The 22,791-nt window shown below is 40.4% G+C and overlaps 2 protein-coding genes across 2 annotated transcripts; one reads left to right on the top strand and one right to left on the bottom strand.

The window, feature by feature from the left end:
• Positions 1 to 6,357: 6,357 nt before the first annotated feature.
• On the bottom strand, positions 6,358 to 7,254 carry LOC110560247 (putative vomeronasal receptor-like protein 4). The gene has a single exon (XM_060372638.1). The coding sequence runs from the start codon at positions 7,252 to 7,254 to the stop codon at positions 6,358 to 6,360; it is 897 nt and encodes a 298-aa protein (XP_060228621.1).
• Positions 7,255 to 21,888: 14,634 nt separating this feature from the next.
• On the top strand, positions 21,889 to 22,791 carry LOC110560228 (putative vomeronasal receptor-like protein 4). Its single transcript, XM_021656080.1, has one exon. It carries the CDS (start codon positions 21,889 to 21,891, stop codon positions 22,789 to 22,791), a length of 903 nt encoding a protein of 300 aa, XP_021511755.1.

Genomic DNA, 22,791 nt, shown 5'->3' on the forward strand with positions numbered 1-22,791 from the left:
AGGACTCTTGCTAAAATGTTCAATTACTATCCATAAAGGCAAAGAGGATGGACATCAGAAGAAGGAGAAAAGAGGGAACAAGTCAGGAACCTGACACAGAGGGCCTCTGAAAGGCTCTGCCCTGCAGACTATCAATGCAGATGCTGAGACTTATGGGCAACCTTTGGGCAGTGTGCAGGGAATCTTAGGAAAGAAGTGGGAAACAATAAGATCTGGAGAGGACAGGAACTCCACAAGGAGAGCAACAGAACCAAAAATTCTGAGCACAGGGGTCTTTCCTGAGACTGATACTCCAACCAAGGACTATGCATGGAGATAACCTAAGACCCCTGCACAGATGTAGCCCATGGCAGTTCAGTATCCAAGTGGGTTCCATTGTAATAGAAAGAAGAAGAAGAAGAAGAAGAAGAAGAAGAAGAAGAAGAAGAAGAAGAAGAAGAAGAAGAAGAAGAAGAAGAAGAAGATGCAGCCACTCCTGATGAGACCTAATTCACTAGGATCAGAAGAAAGGAAAAGAAGACCTCCCCTATCAGTGGACTTGGGGAGGGGCATGCATTCAGAGAGTGGAGGAAGAGAGGGATTGGGATAGGAGGAGGGAGGAACCACAGGGGGGATACAAAGTGAATAAAGTGTAATTAATAAAGAATAAAAAAAATAATCCAAAAAAAGGAAAGAAAAGAAAGAAAGGAAAGGAATGGAAAGGAAAGGAAAGGAAAGGAAAGGAAAGGAAAGGAAAGGAAAGGAAAGGAAAGGAAAGGAAAGGAAAGGAAAGGAAAGGAAACTCCAGGGCTAGAGAAGAACTTTCCCATAGCCTTACAGCTACCAGAGGATTCTTCAAGTCTCAGAGGCAAGCATGAATGTAGTTTTAAGTTTGCTGTGACCTCTCTGGTGGTGTTTATTGGTCGAAGCATTACCATTTCTTTGTTTTGTTTTATAAGGAGATAAAAGAACAACAACAACAGGGGATTATTATTAATTCCTGTACAGGCTGTTGGGGTTCAGACAGAAGTTTTAGGACCTTCTACCAATGCCAAGGTAGAAGGCCAATGGCCAGAAGGTGTCAGTTGTCCTTTCAATGTGCCTGAACCCAACATGACAACACTAAATGAAAACAAAGAAGAAAAAGATAACCTGACAGCCTTCAGCATGGGGAGGCTTGGGGCCTTTGAAGGCCAGGAGCACTTACTGTCCCCTGCTCATAATGGAGATCTTTTTATATCCATGATGAGCACCAGTTGCAGCCCTGTCTCCTCATGAATGTGTAAAATATTCTGCATGGCAGGTGAAAAATGAGAGACTGCTTTACTCCCTGGATCTTTTCACTTCCTCTTTCTTAGTGACAGAATAACCCAGAACCTTCTCTTCGACCATCTTCCTTAACCATTCCAAGCTCACAGCATCTCTGCCAGGGTGGAAGGCAGCTTCAGTCCACTGTGACATGAAGGAACACTCATCTGTGGAGTCTGTGCAGGGCTCAGGGTGGGCATCCTTACAGCACAGCCATCCCTGTTTATCATCCCAGAGCCCTATGCTCACAGCAACTGTCACTGCTGATAGGATGTCAATATCAGGAGTTTGGCTTTTCCATGGGAAAAGGGCTCCTTCTGCAAGTTTCCACCTTGGATGCAAGCTCTGTGCTCCCACTGGTGTCCTGTCATTTGCTGAGCCAGAAACTTTATGGTCCTGATTGCAGTGCCTGTGTGGTGACAAGGAGGACTGTAAAGATGAAAAGCACCTGGAGTTTCCTGGATCCTGGGACTTGACCATTCCTTTTATCCACAAACCAGGAACTGAACTGGGGGAAACTTCTGAGAAACGGAACCGTTTGCTTTTTGAACATTTTAAAATTCATTAACACCATGACTAGAGAAATGTCCCAGTGGTTAAGAGCATGTGTTATTCTTGCAGGGAACCCATGCTTGATTCCCAGAACTCACATGATGGTTCATAACCATGTGTAACTCCAGTTATAGGGGATGTAATGCCCCCCTGTGACTTCCATGGGCATCAAGCACACATGATGCACAGGCAAAATATAGACAGGTAAAACACATAAATAAAATGAACAAGTATAATACAAAATAAAGTTTAAAAATAACCTCAGTAACACCACGACCAAAAGATGTTCAAGGGCCAGGTACTTTGTCTGGTCTTGTGGTATGGTGTCCAAGGCAGAGCAGCAGTGTGACTTTCTTTAGAGATTGTGTCTGTTTCTTGCTCTGAGTGCTGACTTAATGCAGCTGAGTCAGCTTCTTTCCTGGCTGAGTTTTTCATTTCTACCATTTTATTAATTTTTAGTGTTTTATTAGACCTCTTTTTGATTAAATATGCTTTATCTCTGGTGTATGCTTAAGCATATTTCAGACTTAATCATTTCTTTTGGTGTTTGAGAGGTCTGTTAGGCAGGAAAGGGGAATTTTGTGGTGGAAACGTCCATCTGCTGATCTGTACTCTGATTTCAAGGGCTCTAAATTGCTGGTGATATTCTTACCTCCATGTAAACTTTCTTGTCAAGGGTTCTCAGCCAGCATCTATTGCCTATAGATGTTCCTATGTTGACTTTCTTGTCTGGCTCAACCACCAAGTTAACATCTTCCCAAACATTACAAATAGCCTCTTAGTCTCCTGGTATATAAGAAAGCAGGCTGAGCAAGCCATGGGGAGCAAGCCAATGAGCACTCCTCCATGGCCTCTGCATCAGTTCCTTCCTCCAGGTTCCTGCCTTGAGTTCTGCCCTGACTTCTCTGGATAATGACATATAACTGGAAGCTGAAATAAAGCCTTCCCTCTCTAAGTTGATTTTGCTCACAGTGTTTTAACACGGCGATAGGCCATAGGATATTGTTTTCTGGGTCAGTGGCACAGAAGAGTATGTAATTTAAGACTGAAACTATGACAATAGCTTAGGTTGTAAACACTGGTTGTACGGGAAATTTAAGACAAATAAGTTTGGTTGTTACATTGTTCTTATAAGCAAACAGGGTGAGTATGCAGTAGGATAGTATGAATGCTACCCTACTGCATACTCACCCTAGCTGCTGACCAAGTATTCAGGTCTCAAGACCTCAAGATGTATTATTAACTGGCCTGAGAGACCCAACAAAAGTTTCAGTCTCGTTGCTGTAAAAATATGTTTATAAAATGGATCTATTTGAGTGTCTGTATTTGTGTACACCAGTGGGTGAAGATAGTGTGTATCTTAATCACTCTATACTTTATGTTTTGAGAGTGGAAACTGAGGAAACACCATATATATATGTATATATACATATATACATACATATATATACATATATACATACATATATATGTACATATATATGTATATATGTATTATATATATATATTTTTTTTTTGGTATGGGTGCTGGATTCAAACTCATGTCCCCATGCTTGCTAAGAAAACTCTTTATCAGTCAGGTCAACTCCCCATATTGTCCTTGTAGTTTATACTTGATTTTCCCAGAGTATTATTGAGAGGTCCAAAATTTGAAATTTAATTTCTGGGGCAGCATGACTGTGATACTGGGTACAACTTTGGACAAAGTAGACAAAGAAGCAGGCCAGTTGAGACAGACCTACCCTGGTACAGAAAAGTAGCCAGACTTGTGTTTAAGAGATTCTATTGCTTGGCAACCAACCCAGATAGACCCTAGCTGCTGACCAAGGTCACATAGCCCTGCTACTAAGAAAACAAACAAACAAACAAACAAACAAACAAACACACAAGATGTGCTAATTGTTCCCCCTCCCAAACAAAGCAGATACCCTCCAGATGGACAGGCCAGGACCATTGTGCCCTTGGTGCCTAAAAAGACAAAGGCTTGGAAAATGATTGAAAATTCCCCTCTTGTGGTTTTGCCCTTTAAAAACCCCTGTTCCTCCAATACTTGGGGCCACATATCTCTCTTTTTTCACAAGGAACTTTTGGCCTGAGCTTGAGCTTATATCAAGTAAACCCTCATGTGTTTGCAGAGGAGTCAATTCCTGGTGGTCTTTTGGGGGGGTGTCTCACGAACTGGGCATAACATTATCAGGGTTGAATGCTGTTCATATGTCTTTTGGCCGTCTGCATGTCTTCTTTAGTAAACATATCTTTCAGTCTCCTTCTTTATTTCTTGAACAGGTTATTTGGTTTTTAGGTAATAGAATCATACATGTGTCTCATATACTTTGATATTAAATACTTACTAGGCCTGCCTGAGGTTGCAAATATTGAGTGTATTCCACAGCTGATTTGTCATTGTGCTGATTATTTTCTTTACTAACATAGTTTTTTAGCTTGATTAAGTCCCATGTAGCAATTTCATACCACTCTCTTACTTTTGTTGTCTAATATAAATGCTGTTGACAAAAAAACAGTATCCAAGAGTGTTATCCCCAATTCTACCATTAAATTATAAACCATGTTTACAGTGAGTTTTGAGTGTGGTCTAAGGGAAGAGTACAATAGTGTTCTGTTACATCAGAAAATCTAGTTTTGCCTGTACCATTTATTGTAGAAATTCATGATGAGAGTTCAGCATATCTGAGGCTTTTTATAGTTTTACTGGAATGTAACCAGTTTAGGCACTACTTCTGTTGAATTGGAATTCCTAATAGAAATGGGAAGGTCTTCATGTGCCACATGAGGAAGGATACTTTTTTTTTTAAATAAATTTATTTATTTGCTTCACATCTTGATTGGAGCTTCCTGCCCCTCCTCTCCTCCCAACCCTTCCCTCTGACCTCACCTCTACCTATGCCCCCCCTTCTCCTCAGAGAAGGGGAGATCTTCCATGGATATCAAAACAAAAATAAACAGTTTTTAATCAAGATGCAATTTTATGAAGAAAACATACACCTAAACTATGTTTACTATGCTTTATGGCACTAATAAATGATTAAAAATTATCTTGATATTGCATAACAAAATTAAAAAGAAGCACTCATCATTGTTTAATAGAGAAGTGAAAGACCCAAGTATACACAGTTAGGGAAGAGAGAAACAAGAGGAGTGTAAGTCCCTCTGCATCAATCCCAATGTCTTCTTACATATGTGAAATCAGTAAAAGCATCATAAATCTTTCAAGAGGGTTTGATCAAATGATTTATCCTCAACAATGCATTCTATTCTCAAAATAATGCATTCTACCAAAACATATTTTTGATATAATCAAAATTAAAAGCAAATCATCATTTAATTGGGAAGCAGGATCTTTACTACATCTCTGAGACAGAGACTGGCAACAACAGGAAGTTCTAGGCAAAAGCAATCTCTCAAAAAGAGACACAAGTTGTTTTCAAAGTCAGCATTTTATTTATTTATTCACAAAATTCATATTATTGGATTAATAATGTAGTGAGTACTGGGGAGCAAAATATGAAATTCATCTTCATATGCTTCCATTAACTTAGGTTCTATCAAATGATGCCAAGTACTCTTTCCATGCTTTCCATGGATCACATTGTGGGTGATATGCAATTAAATATTGTCCTATTGTACTTTAAACAGAATTAGTCAGCATAGATTTTAAAATGAGTTATAAGCTCACTTTTCTTATCATAACATAACAGATTAAACTTGCCCATTCTTTCATATGTTCAATGAGAAGAATCTGAGCTGGATCTGTAGAGCTGTCTTTAAATCCCAGGTAAAAAGAACTATTTCTAGATGTCTGGTTTTGAAAATAATGTTGCAACATGTGAAGGTTTTTGTTCTATGTCAGATATACACAGTTTGAAAGGTAAAGGCAAGAAGAACTCTGTAGCTAAGACAAACCTGTTCATATATAAATCTCAGTCCAACCAGAACTACAAAGACTCTATATCGAACACTCAAAGTGAGAGTGAAATAACATAAACAACATAAAAAAATTATATCTGCAAGATGGAATCTAGAACAGAAATTGCTAGGTCAAAATCTGACTCTGAAAGTAATGCTGCAGTATTTCTAAGATGTCTGTTTCTCAAAACTAAACATAATGCATTTATTTTCATTGTAATTGTTAGCATGTTAATGGTATAACTCAAATGGATTCATTGTGATAATTTCGCAGTGCTGCTATCACATGTTGATGGTCTGCTTCCATGATTGTTTCTGCTTCCAGAAATGATGATCTTTAATGACCCTTTATAGAGACAAGAGAATATCAGCTATTTCATGAATGATGAAAAGATGGAGAAAAAAGACATTTGAGGCTTTAAGCATTCCTCGGCCTCATTATTAGCTAAGCACTGTCACCATTTGTTGAATAAGAACCACTATTATGTGCTTGAAATACTGAGTATTTGTCTTTGTGCACTAAAATAAAACTATCCTGTTTTCTAATTTTCATGCTGAAAGTATCAATGGACATTTATCTATGCCTGATCTCTCTTACTGACTATAACAGCATTTAGTCAGGTGTCCATCTCTGTGAATCAGCATGAAGGGGCTGAGAACTGCATAACCAATGGTTAGGAACTCTGGAATATAAAGTTCTGTGGAATAATTCTCTATCGTCAAAGTAATGTATAAACAAATAAAACAATCTGCCCAATAAAAGAAAAGAAAACACACCATCAGAAGGAGGACACTTTGGGCAGCTCTCAGCTCAGGGGGAGTTCTGTAGAGAACCTTGGAGTTGAGAAGGTAGAGGACATGCTGGTGGTGCTTGTGGAGAAGAAATACCATGTAGCCACTGGCCCCTCCCATGGCACCCTGGAACACTGCATCTCTCAGGACCATGAGGGTGAGAAAAACCCATCTTGTTATCCAGCTTTCTGGCAGAAAGTAGCAATAGTTGCCACTTTTTCTAACCTGTGTTAAGTTCACACTGTTGATGTTTTTAACGTAATATGGTAAGTTCATGCTGATCAAGGAATTGAGTATCCACAGGAACAGCAGCGAGGAGAGAATGTGATGTGGAGTCCTTAGTTTGAGCCTCTGCCACATGGACTGTTTGGGACTGATGGTGATGGCCTGGACCACCGTGAGGAGACTGCTGGTGCAGAGTGAAAGGCCCCGGGACACTCTTGTCAGGTAAACAACAACTTTACAAGTAGTGTCATCTAAGAAGTTTCCAAAATTAAAGGCTTCTATGGTCCTTGGCATCCCTTTTGACAGAAGCATGATGATATTTGTCAGTGCCAAGTGAGCAAGAATCAGGTGGATAGGTTTCTTCTCGGTGCTTTGGAACATGTGCATGTAACTCACCAAAACTAAGATGTTTCCAGCAGCGCCAAGACCAGTGAGACAGAGGAAGACTGTGCCCTTGACAGGGTCCAAAATCATCCTTACATCTGAGGCAGGAACACTTGATCCAGCAAACAGCTTTTTTTTTTTTTTTTTTCTTTTGTGAACACCTTTTTGATGAAAGGTATCAGCAAAAATTCTTTCAAATCTTCTCACTTGTCTGGAGGGTAAGGTAATGATGTATATTATTATTCAGATTTATTGACACAAAGCTTCCTTCTGTGAGTTATGCTGTATACACTCAAATGCTATCACTAAGACTTGCTTTTAAAAGAATGTATATTTCCAAGCTAAATACTTAGTTTATACTATAAAATCTAATCTACTTGTCCAGACATTGACATATCTCACCTGTGTTCTGTCTCTGCATGGCTGCATTAACAGCAATGGCTCCAAAGAGCATTTCTCCAAGCATTTTATCCTTCACCCAGGAAGGAATTTACTTTATTATCAACGCAAACAAACTCTACGAAATAGGTTCTATTGCGGCATACACACACACACACACACACACACACACACACACACACACACATATGCCTTGTATTCTCTTCATAGCCACCATTGGTGCCCTACCTTGTCCTTCTCCTTTCTAGTGCTTGGCCTCTTAGCCAGGCAATCAGTGAGAGAAAGATAGAGAAAAAAAAAAAAGAAGTGAAGAAATATATATGTTTTTATTTGCACATGACAACCTATATTTATAAGACTGTAAACCTAAACCAGAATACTCTTACAGTTGTGATAAATGACTTCTGAATGCCAAGGAATGTATATAATCAGTATACCGACATCAACATGTATTTTCTAGGACCAGCTGAGTAAGAAGCTAATATCATTCACAATATTTACATTAAACTACAACACACAAATAAAACTAGACAGACAACGAAACAAATGTATAACAGAACATGGGAAGTTGTTATCATTGCTTTTCCTCTGACTCTTGCTCCCAATCCTCTCCCTTGATTTTTTGATCCATCCTTTTCCCCCACTAGTTATTCTAAATACCAAAGTGTGGTTGATACAACATCTTCCTTTATTCAGTGCTAGTGAACGAAGATGCAGAAGATTACTCTTTGTATAAAAGAAAATGCAGGTCCCACCCCAGGAAGTCTGAATCTAATGTCTTGATCTTTTTGATTTGTTTTGTTTTGTTTCATTTCTTTTTTTAATTAAATTTTTATTTTTTTCTACTAATTACAGTTTATTCACTTTTTATCCCAGCTGTGGCTCCCTCCCTTGTCCCCTCCCAAGCCCACCTTCCCTCCTTTATCTCCTCCTGGGCCCTCTCCCAGTCCACTGATAGGGAGGTCCTCCTCCCCTTACACCTGACCCTAGCTTATCAGGTATCTTCAGGACTGGTTGTATTGTCCTCCTCTGTGGCCTTGCAAGGATGCTCCCCCATCAGGGGGAGGTGGTCAAAGAGCCAGCCACTGAGTTCATGTCAGAGACAGTCCCTGTTCCCCTTACTAGGAAACTCACTTGTATACTGAGAACAGGATAATAGTTACCCGTACTCGATTTGAACTCACATCAGTACTCCCTCTATCTCAGAGTGGAGGACTTACAGGTGTGAACCACCTTGATCTATTTTTGAAGAGGAGAAAACTGAACTGTAGAAACACACACACACACACACACACACACACACACACACACACGAGGATTTCCAGTTCAGTGTCTCCCTGTAATAATTTTGTGTCTTATAAAAGTCCTTCTCAACCTTTGCAAACAAAGAAATGGAAATGTGAGACAGAAAGTGGTCCTCTATTTCCTACAGGGTCAGTATTGAACAAATGCATTTCCTTCAACAAATCGTTTCTCCTGGTTTCAGAGAGAGCAGCAAGCTGTGTGACCCTTAGATCCAGATAGCCAACCTAAGTCAACCTAATCACAGAGCTGGAAGACCTCCCTGATGAAACCCCAGAAGACAGGAAGTCCTCCCAAAGTTCATGGTGCAGCAGGATCAGTGTCACTGCAATAGTCACTCTCCATGCTCTAACTTTACAAGCTTCATTTAGTCTCCTTAACTAGGAATTCATGTAAAACTATGGGTACTTTCTACAGAGTAAAAGAGACCAGGATGCTTGATTTCAACTTAGGGACTTGGGCATATTTTATATTGTTGAAATGTAATTCCACAAGCCTTCTGCCCTTCATTCATACTAAATGTTAAAGATTGCAAACTCAGTGGTGATAGTGCACACTGTTAATCCCAGCACTCAGTAGGTAGAAGCAGGCAGATATCTGTGAATTCAAGGCCAGTTTGGTCTACAGAGTGAGTTTTTGCTACAAAAAGAGGCCCTGTCTCCAAAAATGAAAATAAACAAACACAGAAAAACATTGCTGTAGATCTCCCCTGAAGCTCTCTGACAACATGAACTGTGCAGCCTAGGCTTGTACCAGGTAGTTCGCAGGCAACCTAGGTACCTTTTATTGATTTTTCATTCCCCTGAACAAATGGGTGTATTTGTACCTGGGCCATAGAATTATAGAGAACAGAACACTTTTGTAAATTCCTAGCACATGATAAAACATGCTGCAGTTTTAAAGGCAATCATAGTAGTGTAAACAAAAAAGCCTGTAACAAAAACTATTGCGTCAGTATTAAGTATTAGAATATAATAAAAGTTTTGACACCGAATACTACTCAATGTCCTGATGGGCTTGTCAATTTTATTCAAAGCTTCTCTGTCTGTTTTTCTGGCTGACGGTCTGTCTATCTGTGACTGAGTATTTCTTTCTAGCCCACCATTCTTTTCTACAAACTTTAATAATCATATTTGGGACATTTAATAAGTGATGTTTCTTTTTTTCTGACTGAAATGAAGAATGTCAGAGGATGAAGGCACCATAGGGTAACAAGCTCTTGGAAATTCATTTAGAAAAACAGTTTTAAAAATAGACTTTTTAGTGAGGAGCAGTGGGAGGGCAAAGTAGGAGAAGAGAGGGACAAATATAGGAAAATACAACAACATATGCATGAAAATGTCATAATGGTACCCAGTCTTTCACACAGTAACAAAAGAAAAAGAGCAGCAGCAGCAACAACAGCAAGAGGAGGAGCTTTGAATTCTGATAGCTGGATAATGTCCCACCAAGACTGGCTTCCAGATCAGCTGAGGCAGGTAAGTGACGCTATCTGGTTCAGCTTTCTCATTAAACATGAGATTATTGTTCCTTGATTCATTATACTAATAAGAGATCATCTTCAGTTTTAGAAACTCAAAAAATGCAAGTTCATGACTACATTTTTTAATCTTTTGTTGTTGTTACAAGACACCTATGTCCCTCCTAGAGCAATCTTGACCTCACAGAGGTCCACCTGTCTCTGTCTGCCCAGAACTGGGATTAAAGGCATGTGCCACCGTGCCAGGATTATTATTATTATCTTTTAGTTCCTAGCAATCCTTAAAACCTCTTAAGAATAAGATGATAAGTTTAGTACAATTTAACAAGTCAAGATGGAGACTCTATGGATGGATTAAAAAAACTATTGAAAATTAAACATCACCATTCCTGGGAAGTTATCAGGCAAAATAAAAATGATAAAGCCTAAGTTAACACTCAAAATGTAGGAATTCACTAAAGATGAAGTTAAAATATTGACATCCTTATAAGGCAAGTGATCTTTCAGGTTAGAGAAAATAGATGTTTTCTATTGAATTTTGAAAAGCTTCTATTTAATTCTAGTTATTGGAAGAAAGGGGAGGGTATGTTAGGCAAAGATTCACCCAAAACTCTCTCCTGACAGCAGACTCTAAACAGAGGGAACAAAGCATCTGTGCATCATGGGATCAGGTCTCCTGGAACTGACTCCAGTTTTTCTGAGCTTTAAGCATCAGAATGATAATAAAGATGATCAGTAAGACAAGTGTCTTTAAGTGAAACGTTGCATGCACATGTGAGTAAAAGAAGTTGTGATGTTTACTCACCACAGTGACGAGGGGCAGACAAGTCCTGGGTCCTTCTGGCAAGTGAGTCTTCCCAGGTCATATTTGTACCCTCAGTGTTTGCAGAGCGCTTGTCACCATGAATATCCTCAAGGCTTTGACATCATTGCATCAAGGAGAAGGGGGTCCTCTGCGGAACCTCACTCCCTAAAGGATGATTTTCCTCTCCCTCCTCAATTACTACATTTGTTTGCCTCAGAAGTTACCTCTGTATTAATTATGTTTCCATTACGTTATAGAAACATATGAAGTGACAAAGTGAACAACAACCAGGCTTCTGTGTCTAGAGATCCCGGTGTTCCCGGTCCCCTCTTCACCTTTCTAAACTAAATGTATGAATCAGAATAGAGACCTGCTTCTGATGCAGAAGGAAGTCGGTGCCCTGTCTCAAGTCCTTCTTTCTAAGGAGCACATGGTAAATCACAGTCAACGCTCTATACTCTCAGCGTATCCCCTCCCCCCCCACACAAACAAGATGTATTTGCTATATCTGGAAAGGATCTAGATCACAGTCCACCATAAATAATTCTTTTCTTCCTTCTTCGTTAAATAAACGGTATCCTCGAACCACATGGACTTCCCTTTTCCTACTTTAAGTCTGTCCTAAGCCACTGTATTCTTGGAAACCAAAAGTGCTCCTGATACCCAATACATGATACATGCCTGGGCTGTAAATGAAGGAAAGCCTTGACTGCTTTCATCCTTGATTTTGAATGGGAAATTGAGTCATTGGTTGATTGTGTTGGCCCATCATATTTTCGAGGGCAGATACAAATATAAAAGTAAAAACTCTAATTTTACCTGAAGCAAAAGGGCAGGATTAATCTCCATTTCTTTTAAAACAGTTTTTCATATATTGTGCATAATTTTTTTTTCTTATTCCTTTGGGATATGTGCAAGTTTCTGTTTTATCGTAACAGTAACACTCTGTTCTCTTACTGAACCTAGAATCAACTCTAGGGAAAACGCTTGTGTTTATACAACATGTATACACATTGTCACAGTGCTGAGACAAAACACAGACTTTATTTTCTGCCACTTGCCATTCTGAAGTATTTTTATCATGCAGAGAGTGACTGCAGGGAGAGACACAGATTTTCTATTTTTTCCCTTTCTTTATTATTATCATTTATTACAATTTATTCACTTTGGAGGAGGTTATGGCCTCCTCCCTCATCTCCTCCCAATCATACCCTCCTTCCCTCTTCTCCTCCTATGCCCCTCCCCTAGTCCACATATACAGGTGGTCCTCCTCCTTTTCTATTTGACCCTAGCCTATAGGGCTCATCAGGACTGGTTGCATTGTCTTCCTCTGCGGCCTGGCAAGGGTGCACCCCGCCCTGGGGGAGATAATCAGAGAGCCTGCCAGTTAGTTCTTTCCAGAGAAAGTCCCTGCTCCCCTTACTAGGCACTGATTATTAATAAGATAATTAATTCTCACTTTATATACCATTTTGCCTCCAGCTGATGCTAAAGTCCATGTTGTCTTTTTTGAAATCTAAAGTTGACAATTTCTGAGTTCGGCCGGCTGAATCACTTACTCATTACAGTAACACTCCAGTGCATTTCCCTACCATACATCTCTCCTTTCAGGAAGAGCATCTGATGTTTTATTTCAGACTTGTGGAGATGCCAGCAAGGACTTGGTGTTGGTAAGCTGTCTTCTTGCCCTGCATCACAGCTGTGATCATAATCAGCAAAGCCTTTACTGTCATAGCATCACATGCAGACCTCATTCCATTCTACACCCTGAAAAGAAATGGAAACAGAGGTAGTGTTTTCTTGAAAATGTAATAGTTACTTTTCTATGGATTCTTTCCTGGCATTGAAAATCAGCATTTGGGGATCCTTTACTGACATGCTAGAACACATCTGAGAGAATCTGACTAAAGATGGAATGAAAACAAAGAATGTTTTCAGCAGGTTAACTTTTTGCTGTGGAATATCATCAACTCCATCATCTAGACCTGACTATTACAGGAGTGTCCCACTTGTTTCATACCTTCAGGCCAGGCTAGTCTCTAGGCCATCACAGTAATTCTGCTTCAAGAAGACAGGTAAGTGGTTTAGTGTATTGGCAGCTCTTGCAGAGGACCTGAGCTTGGTTCTCTGCGACCACATGGTGATTAACAAAGATCTGTAAATTTGGTTCCAGGGGATCTTATGCTCTCTTCTGGCCTCTTCAGGTACTGTATGCATGTCATACATTTATATTTCCTTGGGCGCGCGCGCGCGCACACACACACACACACACACACACAGAGTGAGAAGGAGAGAGAGAAATAAATTGATCTTTTCAAAAAAAGATCATGGTCATGTCTGTTATAGTCCAAGAATAGCCACATAAACTACTCAGACACCAATATCAATCAGATATGGATGGTTTATTGAATGCAACAGCCCCAAATTGATCATGACCAGGGACACAGAAAGAAATTCAAGAGCCTAAGTATGATATTGACTTGTTCTTTCAGCAAAAGACATGGGGTGGGCAGTAACACATTTTGGCTAACCAGACAAAGCAATATTATGTTTTTTGCTAACTAGATAAAGTATTTTCAGCTAACCTTTATTCTGATTGCTCCTAAGTGAGTTAGTGAGGCAGAGCTTAGTGTTTTCTAGAGTACATCCAAAGTGTAGCCAGGTGTGTAGATAAGAAGGGTACAACCAGGGTGTAGCCAAATGGATAGATAACAAAGCATGAATTGTAACACTATTGAGTCATTGTAAAATAGAACATCAGCATGACCCTCTGGAGGGTCTGTTAGTGTCCACCATGAAGAAGTGCTTCTAGGAAGCATAGTTGAAATGTTTAATTTCACCTTATTAACACAATGGAAGTTGATTACCAGGATGGCTGCAGCTAGGTTAAAAAGCAGGCCTCAGCAATGCCGCCTACACAGGAAGAGCTTTATAACACCAGCTAAAAATACAGCAAACAAAGGTCATTTTGTAGAGTATCAAAGCCTCCTTCAGGACTCCAAGGGTACTCAAATCGCGTATCACATGACAAATACTAAGTCTCAGTCGGCAGAAGGTTTAGCTCAGGTGTGTCATTAGATGTGGGTCACTGTGAGTCTCTGGCTCTAAAATGACTGAGAAACCACACACACTAGCAGCTCAAATAGTAGCTTGAGTGGGAGCCCAGCAGGAGGGTGGGCACCAGAGTTCAAACTTTCTCCTCTGCCTCAGGCTGGTGATCATGTTGTTGGCAGCTCTTAATGTGGCAAATAAAAAGCAGAGGCTTGGTGAGATTTGGCTGCATCCAATTCTCAGTTTCCTCTCATTGTTTTAAATAGTTTCAGATAGACTGTACATTGCCTTGAAAGACTCTGTCTCAACAAGCATAAGAATAAATGCAGAGGAACGATGTCTCTGCACCTCTTTGTATGTATGGACACCACACTGCCTGTCTAGAATCACCCTATAGGCTTAAAGCCAAAAAAGGTCCTACCTATATATTTAAAAGGGATTAGAACCACATGACCACATGAACATTAAAACATTCAGAAAAATAGCCTGAGAACTCATCGAATAGACCAAGCCAGAGAAGAGTGCAAGCTCTCACCAGGACTCTATGAAGAGGAAGACAGAGATGCTCTGTGGCAGCAATGGTCCCCATGGAGCTGCCATCTGACCAACTGGTGTGTGTGTGCTTAGAGACCAACAGGTTGGGAACTCCTCGCTAACACTGAACCTCAGTTCAGCTTGGTCACTGCTGCTAGCACAGCCTTCCCAACCATCATATTTGGACCCCTTGTCTTGTACCTTGCCTCTGCAGCCTTTCTGCTCCTATACCTCACCTGTAAGGTAGAGGACTAACCCTAAAGGCAGTCAATGAAGCTCCTGTAGCCTGGCATCTAAGCTCTATATTGGTCAGGATTCTCTAGAGTAACAATACTCATAAAATGAATGAATCTCTCTCTAGACATATAGAAAGTGGATTTTTAAGAATGATTTACAGGCTGCAGCCCACCTATTCCAACAGCTTTGAGCTGGGAATGCAAATTCCAAGACTCCAGTAGATGCTCAGTCTATGAGGCTGGATTTCTCAGCTTGTCTTCAATATACACTGGAATACCAAAGAAGTAGGCTCTAATGCCAAGAAGTGGGCTTGTTAGCAAGGTTAGAGCAAGAAAGCAAGGAGCAAATGCTTTCTTCTGTCTCATTCTAAGCTTCCAGGAGAAAGTGTGGACCAGATTAGATGTGGATTTTCCCAGCTCAAATTATCTGGTTTTAAAGGTGTATCTTCCCACTTTAAATCTATATTAAAGGTATGTGTTTTCCCAGCTCAAAAGATCTGAATTAAATGCAAGTCTTCTTACCTCAAAGATCTGGATTGGAAGTAGATATTCCTACTTCAAATTAAGCAAATATCCCTCACCTATGTGCCCTCCATTTGGGGGTTTAGTTAGTTTAAGATGTAGTAAAATTGGCAATGAAGAAAACCCATCGCAATCCCCAGTCCTCAAACTCTTTACTATCTTACTGAAACACTGAAGGGACTTTATCTGCATCAGCTCTCTCTGCCTTCATTAATGTCTCTTGAACTCTTAACAATATTTTTACTCTTTTGTAGCCATTCTGAAGCACACATGTATGCATATGTAATTATATGAGACATGTAACTGCAATGTGTAATGTGTGATATCAGATTTAATATTATTTAATATGAGAGTTAATATTAGTAATTAAGATTTAGTTTTAAAAATCCATGTTGTTAATGGCCAACCATCAAAAGAAATCAGGAATACTTATAGAAATGCTGCCATCGAAATTGAAATATCTTATGAATTCATTATTTTAACATAAACTTCATAATTATTTCAATTTTCAGAAATAGATATTGGCAAATTTCTTTTCAACGAAAGTAACCTTTGTTTTAAGGCAATCGGGGAATATGGAAAGTGGTTCAAAGAACTGGCTTCATTGAACATCCTTTCTACAACATAAAGAAAGGCCTATATTTATCTGTATTTTTCCTGGAAAATGTCACTGGACAACTTAACCTAACTGTGCATGGATTTTCATTTTCACAGTTTGGTATGAACATAGCGCTACACAAGGACGTTTTATACACAGTGGATATCAGGAGACTTTCTATGAAACAAAGATGCCTTGGTTCTAGGACAGGAGCATCTTTTAAAGGGGGAAGCCATCTGGTCTCGGATCCCAGTAGCTTGTTAAGGAGAGGTAAGGCAGACCCTGGACAGAGTGGAATATGCTGAGGTGCAGCAATATCTTGTCCTGCTTGGGTGTTTGGTTGAGATATGCTCAGAAGCAGAATGTCTAGAGTTGTTATGTCCCCACATGAAAGGAAGGGCTTGAGAGAGACAAGCATTGTGTGTGTGTGTGTGTGTGTTTTAATTGTACCTTTAAAAAAAGATTTACCTATTTATTATTTATACAGCACTCTGCTTGCACATATGCCTGTGTACCAGAAGATGGCACCAGATAGCACTATAGGTGGTTCTTAGCCACTATGTGGTTGCTAGGAATTGAACTCAGGACCTCTGGTGAAACAACCGGTGTTCTTAACCTCTGAGTCATATCTCCAGCACTGACAAGTGATGCTTATTGTGTGGTAGAACTGTGTTTCTGATTTGCTGCTTTGAAATTTTAGAAAGGTTAACAAATAGCCAGAGACATTATTGTTGTAGTCTAAGAATAGCTGCACAAACCACTCAAGCTACCATCTCAGTCAGAGATGGATGGTTTATTGCGTGAACTCACACCTCAAGACGAGGCTGCTTACAGTCAGGGACACAGGGGAATTGGGAGCCGAACTGTGAAATTGACCTGTTCTTATGGCAGTCACTTTATAGGAAAATGAAGTGCAGAAGACAGTGTGGCAGGACAGTAATGCATTGTAATACATCTTTGCCAACTAGACAAAGTATTATCAGCTAATCTTTAAGCTGATTGGTCCCAAGGGAGGTACATGAGGTGGTGGGTCTTCCAGAGTACAGCCAAGTGCAGAGATAACATAGAGTAAAGCCAAGGTGTAGCCAAGTGTGGAGATAACAGAACATGAATTATGACACCATTGAGTCATAGTACAATACAAGGTTAACTTGACACTCTGGCCGAGTCTACTATTAGCTATGAATAACTGCTTTTAGGAAGTAAGTTTAAAAAATTGAATTTAATTTCACCTTATAGACAAAATGGAAGCCGAATGCAAAAAAAAAAAAAAAAATGGCTGCAAGTGTGTCAATTGCCACAAAGAGCAGGTGTGAGGGCACCTAGGGACGGAAACTTGTTTACTTTCTCACAACACTTTCTTCTGTTAAAATAATTAAACACAGAGTCCACTCACTTGCCCACCTTTCAGCCACTTCAGCTACTGCATGTTTCTTGGATAACTGGGAACTAATTTGGTAGTCCAGGTAAACTCGCAGGTAGAGGACTGACTGAGCTTCCACTCCAGGTAAGAACCCCAGACCCAGTCTACCTGTTCACCAGAAAGTCTGCCCATAGTTAAGGAGTTAAGGGCTAGGATGTAAGGCCTCTTATGTCCCTGGCTCTGGATAAGGAACCACATGTGGCCTACACCTAACCAACTCCACCTGCAGATGTTGTAGTATCCTGTGCCCTGTTCCTCAGAGCACCACCCACACCTACTGTGACCCAGTCTCCTGTAGGCCACACAAGGATGAGCGATAGAATCCAGTGAGCCCTCCAACGATGTTGAACATTGGCAGGAAGACTATTCTACACTCACAGAAAGTTTACTTCTAGGCTCAGTCAGGAAAGACTTCTGTCCTAGCTGAGCTGAGAGCATATCTGACACCTCATTCACACATCAACACCACGTTGCCCCTAGACTGAAAACCAGTATTTTTCATGGACCACAACCTGACAAGTGGAGGGAACAACAATCAAAGATCTAAACATCCACAACAATGGCGAGGCCGGAAATCTATTCCGAGAAACATCACCAATGGTCTGAATCCAGATGCCCGTGTCTCACACAAAAACACAAACGTGAATAACAGAGCCCTGTCACCTCGAGCAATCAGTGAGTAGCTGTGACTCCAGCATTTGATCATTTTTTTTTATTATCAGTGTTATTATACTTTGAAAACGTTTAGAAATTGTCCCTCTTGGGTTCTTCAGTGTTCCTTCTAAGTCAGTTTCTGTCTATAGCATAAAAAGAGAGGAAAAAAGAACTGGGACAAAGTGTGAGGTCATTGCTTGTCCACACTTCCTGTCTCATTACCCACAGGCTCTGTAATTACAATCGTAATGATTTTTAATCAGTAAATGTCACAGAATGATGGAAAGGGCTGGCCTTGGGGATGGAGATGTACAGAAAGAGCCCTTTTCCCCTGGTGAAGCCAAACTTCTGACAGCAGTGAGAGCAGCTGTGAGCATGGGGACTAGAGATGATAAACAGGGCCTGCCTGTGCTGTGAGGACACTCACTCCGAGTCCTGCACAGACACAGGTGAGTCCTGCCATTTCACTGTAGACTGAGGCTGCCTTTGACTTTGGAAGGGGAGCTGTGAGGCCTGGGGGCTCCAGGCAGGAAAAAGAAGGGCCTCAGTCACCAGTCACTGTGCAACAAAAAAGTGGAAGGATCCAAAGAGAAAACAGTTCATCACTTTCCAGCCATCATCCAGAACCATGTTTAAGGAGTATGTGTATCAGTTTGTAGTGCACTGTGCCAGAGCTGCTCATTATGCAGGCCAGGGAGGGACAGGACATGGGCTGGTGGCATTTCAGTCTGGGTGGGAGGAAGCACTCACTCTCTCCACAGCCTTGTAGGTTTTCCCCTCAGAAGAATCAAAGATTTGATCTGTGCTGTGTATCTGATTCCTTCTGACTCTGATTTCATTTTTTTCTGAACGTTGCAAACTATAATACAGTATGCTGTTGTACAAAACTGGGGGAGTACACACAAGGACAGGTAAGAAGAAATGATTTCTTTAGAAAATTAATTCAGTTTCTGGTACTGGACGCCCCACAGTATACTTGCATGGGTCAAGGCACCGACCCTACATTACATGTGAAAACGATGGATGTGAGAAAGCCAAATAACATGATCGATGTGCTCACGCAGAAATTGAGAGAGCTGGGTTTGAGATGGCTGTTTGTAGAAAGAATGCTCTTGTGCACCCCAAACTTTATACATGTGTGTATGTGTACGCATGAGAGCGTTGGGTGGGAAGAGCATGTGTGTGCCAGTGTGTGTAGACCACAGGTCCACCTCAGGTGTCTGAAGCTCACTGCTTCTCCAAGGCTGGCTGGTTTGAGGCTTCCAGAGATCTTCCTGCCTTTGCCTCTCTAGCACTGGAATTAAAAACATTATTCAACACCCTGCATTTTTGTGGAACTCATGTCCTCAAGCTTCTACTTGAAGCGTTTTACCAACTGAGGCTTTTTCTCTGCACAGTGAACTTTATATGTCTAAAGTTTGTGGTACTTCTCAAGCATCCAGGCTTGTGTGTAACCCACTCCCACATTGCTACAGAATCTTGACTTCATTAGATTCACACAGATTAAATTTGTTATATGCTGAAAAGCAGGTGAAAGGGTATCAAAATGTGTAAAGCGCAGTCCTGGATTAGCCATGTGTTTGTAGATATTAGACTTGTAGTACTTTCAGTCCAGATGCAGCTCTGTTAAGGAAAGCAGGCGCTGCTTCATTGTTACAAGTTCTAATATTGGTGGCTCCAAGAACACAGAAGTATACTTAAACACCTCACCAGGTCATAAACTAATTATTGCAGAGATTTTGCAAATAAAATTAAATCATGGTAACTTTCTTAGAGGATAATCCATGTGTTTCACTAGATTGGTAGAAGGCTGAAATTAATCTACCAAATTTGTTGCTCAAACTAAGTTGACTTTTTCAGGCCATTCAATTTTTAAATATAAAGAAAGAGACCAACTCAAGTGTTTCTCCAAGTTGGCTGCCAGCTCTCCTCTGTGCTTAGTGTAAGATTTGAGAAGAGCTTCATTTACAACTTACTCAGACACTATTTTTAAGTATGCATCAGCAGTAATGCTAAAAAACTGAGTTTCTACAAATAAAAGCAGTGTCCATGAGGTATGGTCACTATTCAGCACAGGAGGGAAGTAGATACACAGGCAACACAGCTCAGAGAGTTCAGCGCAAGCATGGGAGATGAAACTCTGAGGTGATATGTGAAATACGGGCAGTACATGGCCCTGAAGCATGGTGATTTGGCAAAGATCATCCAGGTTACATAATGTATAGTCCTGTGGCAAGGTAAGCCCCAATGTTACATCTGAGAGGGTGAGGTAATTAGGAAATAATTTTTGATAAGAAAAGGTTGCTAAATTATGAAGAAAAAAGTCAGTTAAGGTTGGTATGTATTCTGAGTGTTTTGTAAGAGATGAAGCAAATGGAATAATGTTCTGCTTGAAAAGCATTATGTGTGTAGTGTGTAAATATTAAGGGGAGTTTACATGTAGGCATCCACACTTAATCTTGCACAAGTGGGTGTAAGCAGAGGCCAGAGGCAACATTGCTGTCTGCTTTAATAGGTCTCTACCATAATTTTTGCAATCAAGGTCTTTCTTTGAACATAATATTCTTCGATTCTGCTAGGCTCGCTGGCCAGTAGACTCCAAGGACCTTCCCTCCACACCAAACCCCTTGCCACCATCACTGGGGTTAGAACCCTGAACTTCTTTGACAGCTTTTATTTGGGTGCTGGGCAACGAACTCGGGTCCTCATGCTTGTACGGTAAACCTTTTACAGGCTTTACCCCATGTCCTAAAAGGAATATCTTGACTTGACTATAATATATAAGAATAAACTTTAAAGAAGTTAAAACTTCTAAAGTGTTTACACACAGTGTGGAATATTAGGGAAAATTTTCTCATATGTTGGGGCACTTCTTACTGAGAAAGTGTTAGACTCAACAAACCTTAAAACATGTCATCAGTTACATGCATCTTTGATTAGGAGTCCATAAAGCCTGAGCCTAAGCTAGGAAATGTTTTTCTGGTGTTTTGTTTGGAGGAAAATTCTCAGTAGAAACAGACAGTGGGATCAAGGTAGGTTGGAAGGGAAGAAAATCACTTTCAATAAGAGTTGACATACAGAGAACACAGGGAACACAGCACAAGCCATCAGATTTTCTCCCACCTTGGCAAGAGAGGACAAGAATTTTGTTTCCTACCTCCCACAAAATGGCTAACTCTGGGCCACTAATGGCAAAAAGATATGAGAAGTGGAGTATATCATATAATCTTCCCTGAGAAACTGATCCATTTAGCCAAGAACAATTTTCAGAGAAGTCCAGGCTTTTCGTTAGTTCATCAACAATTAAGTGATGGTTGCATATGGGGCAGTGAAGAGGATCAGGCTAAAGCAACAACACAGTTCAGTAGCCTGAGGTCACACTGGGTGACATGAGGGAAAAGGCAGGATGTTGTCAGGCTAATTCTCAGGACTCTGTGAGCTTGAAAGATGCCAAAGTGGTGCCATATACTTAGATTTTTTTTTCCAGGAAGACCATGGATATATGAATAATCAAATTTATGCCCTGATTGTAGCTACCATCATGAAAAAAATATGAACCCAAAATAAGCAACAATAAAACATCAACAAAGAATATAATCAGGTGTCATTGGGGAAGGAACCATATTTAAATAGTTGAGACCATTCACTTTAGGAATAAACAGAGAATCTTACATTTGTTTCTCAAATTATTTTTCCTAGAGCTATTCATGAAGTCAGAAGATGAACTGGAATAACATTGTCCAGACAACAGTCTTTCTTTCACTTACTGGACCTGGAATTGTAGGAAACATCCTAGTATTTGTGAGACATGTGTACACATATGCTTTGGGGACTGAAAAAAAGCCTGTGGACCTTATTCTCATCCACTTGACATTTTCTAATATGATCATTATTTGTAGCACAGTGATCAGAGATGTAGCCACAGTGTTTTACTTTAGAAACTTCCTAGGAGATATTGGCTGTAAAGCTGTGGTTTATCTGGCAAGGATGGCACGGGGCCTCTTCATCTGCACCACCTGTCTCCTCAGCATGGTCCAGGCTGTCACCATCAGTCCCAGAACCACCATTTGGAGAAATCTCAAACCACAGACCTCATGGCAAGTTCTTACCTATGTCTTTCTCTTTTGGATCTTTAACGTTCTCACGAGTGTCAACTTGTTGTACTATATAACAGGAGGCAGTGGCATGAACAGATCTGCAACTGCAGGGTACATTGGGCATTGTTATATGTTGCCTTCCAGGAACGTAGTTAAGTGGCTTTTCCTTTCACTCATGAGTGTTCGTGATCTCATCTTTCAGAGTCTCATGGGCTGGAGCAGTGGATACATTTCTTTTCACCTGTATAAACATCACAAGCGTGTCTTCTACCTTCATAGCTACAGGTTTGTAAATAGTTTCAGTCCAGAGATCAGAGCTGCACAGAGTGTCCTTGTTCTCATGATCTGTTTCCTCTTCTTTTATTGGACAGACTTCATTTTCTCGTTTTACACAGGTTCCATGGTGTCACATGATTCCATTATACTAAATATTAAAACATGTCTAGTACTTGGTTATGCTGTTCTCAGCCCCTTTGTCTTGATGAGCAGAGATGCCCCTGTTGCTAAATCCTTGAGTTCTCACTGA

The sequence above is a fragment of the Meriones unguiculatus genome, chromosome 19 (assembly GCF_030254825.1).
Source record: "Meriones unguiculatus strain TT.TT164.6M chromosome 19, Bangor_MerUng_6.1, whole genome shotgun sequence".
Lineage (NCBI taxonomy): Eukaryota > Metazoa > Chordata > Mammalia > Rodentia > Muridae > Meriones > Meriones unguiculatus.

What these genes read in the sequence shown, in the direction of transcription:
- LOC110560247 (XM_060372638.1), bottom strand. Translation starts at nt 7,254, where the DNA reads ATGATTTTGGACCCTGTCAAGGGCACAGTCTTCCTCTGTCTCACTGGT.
- LOC110560228 (XM_021656080.1), top strand. Translation starts at nt 21,889, where the DNA reads ATGAACTGGAATAACATTGTCCAGACAACAGTCTTTCTTTCACTTACT.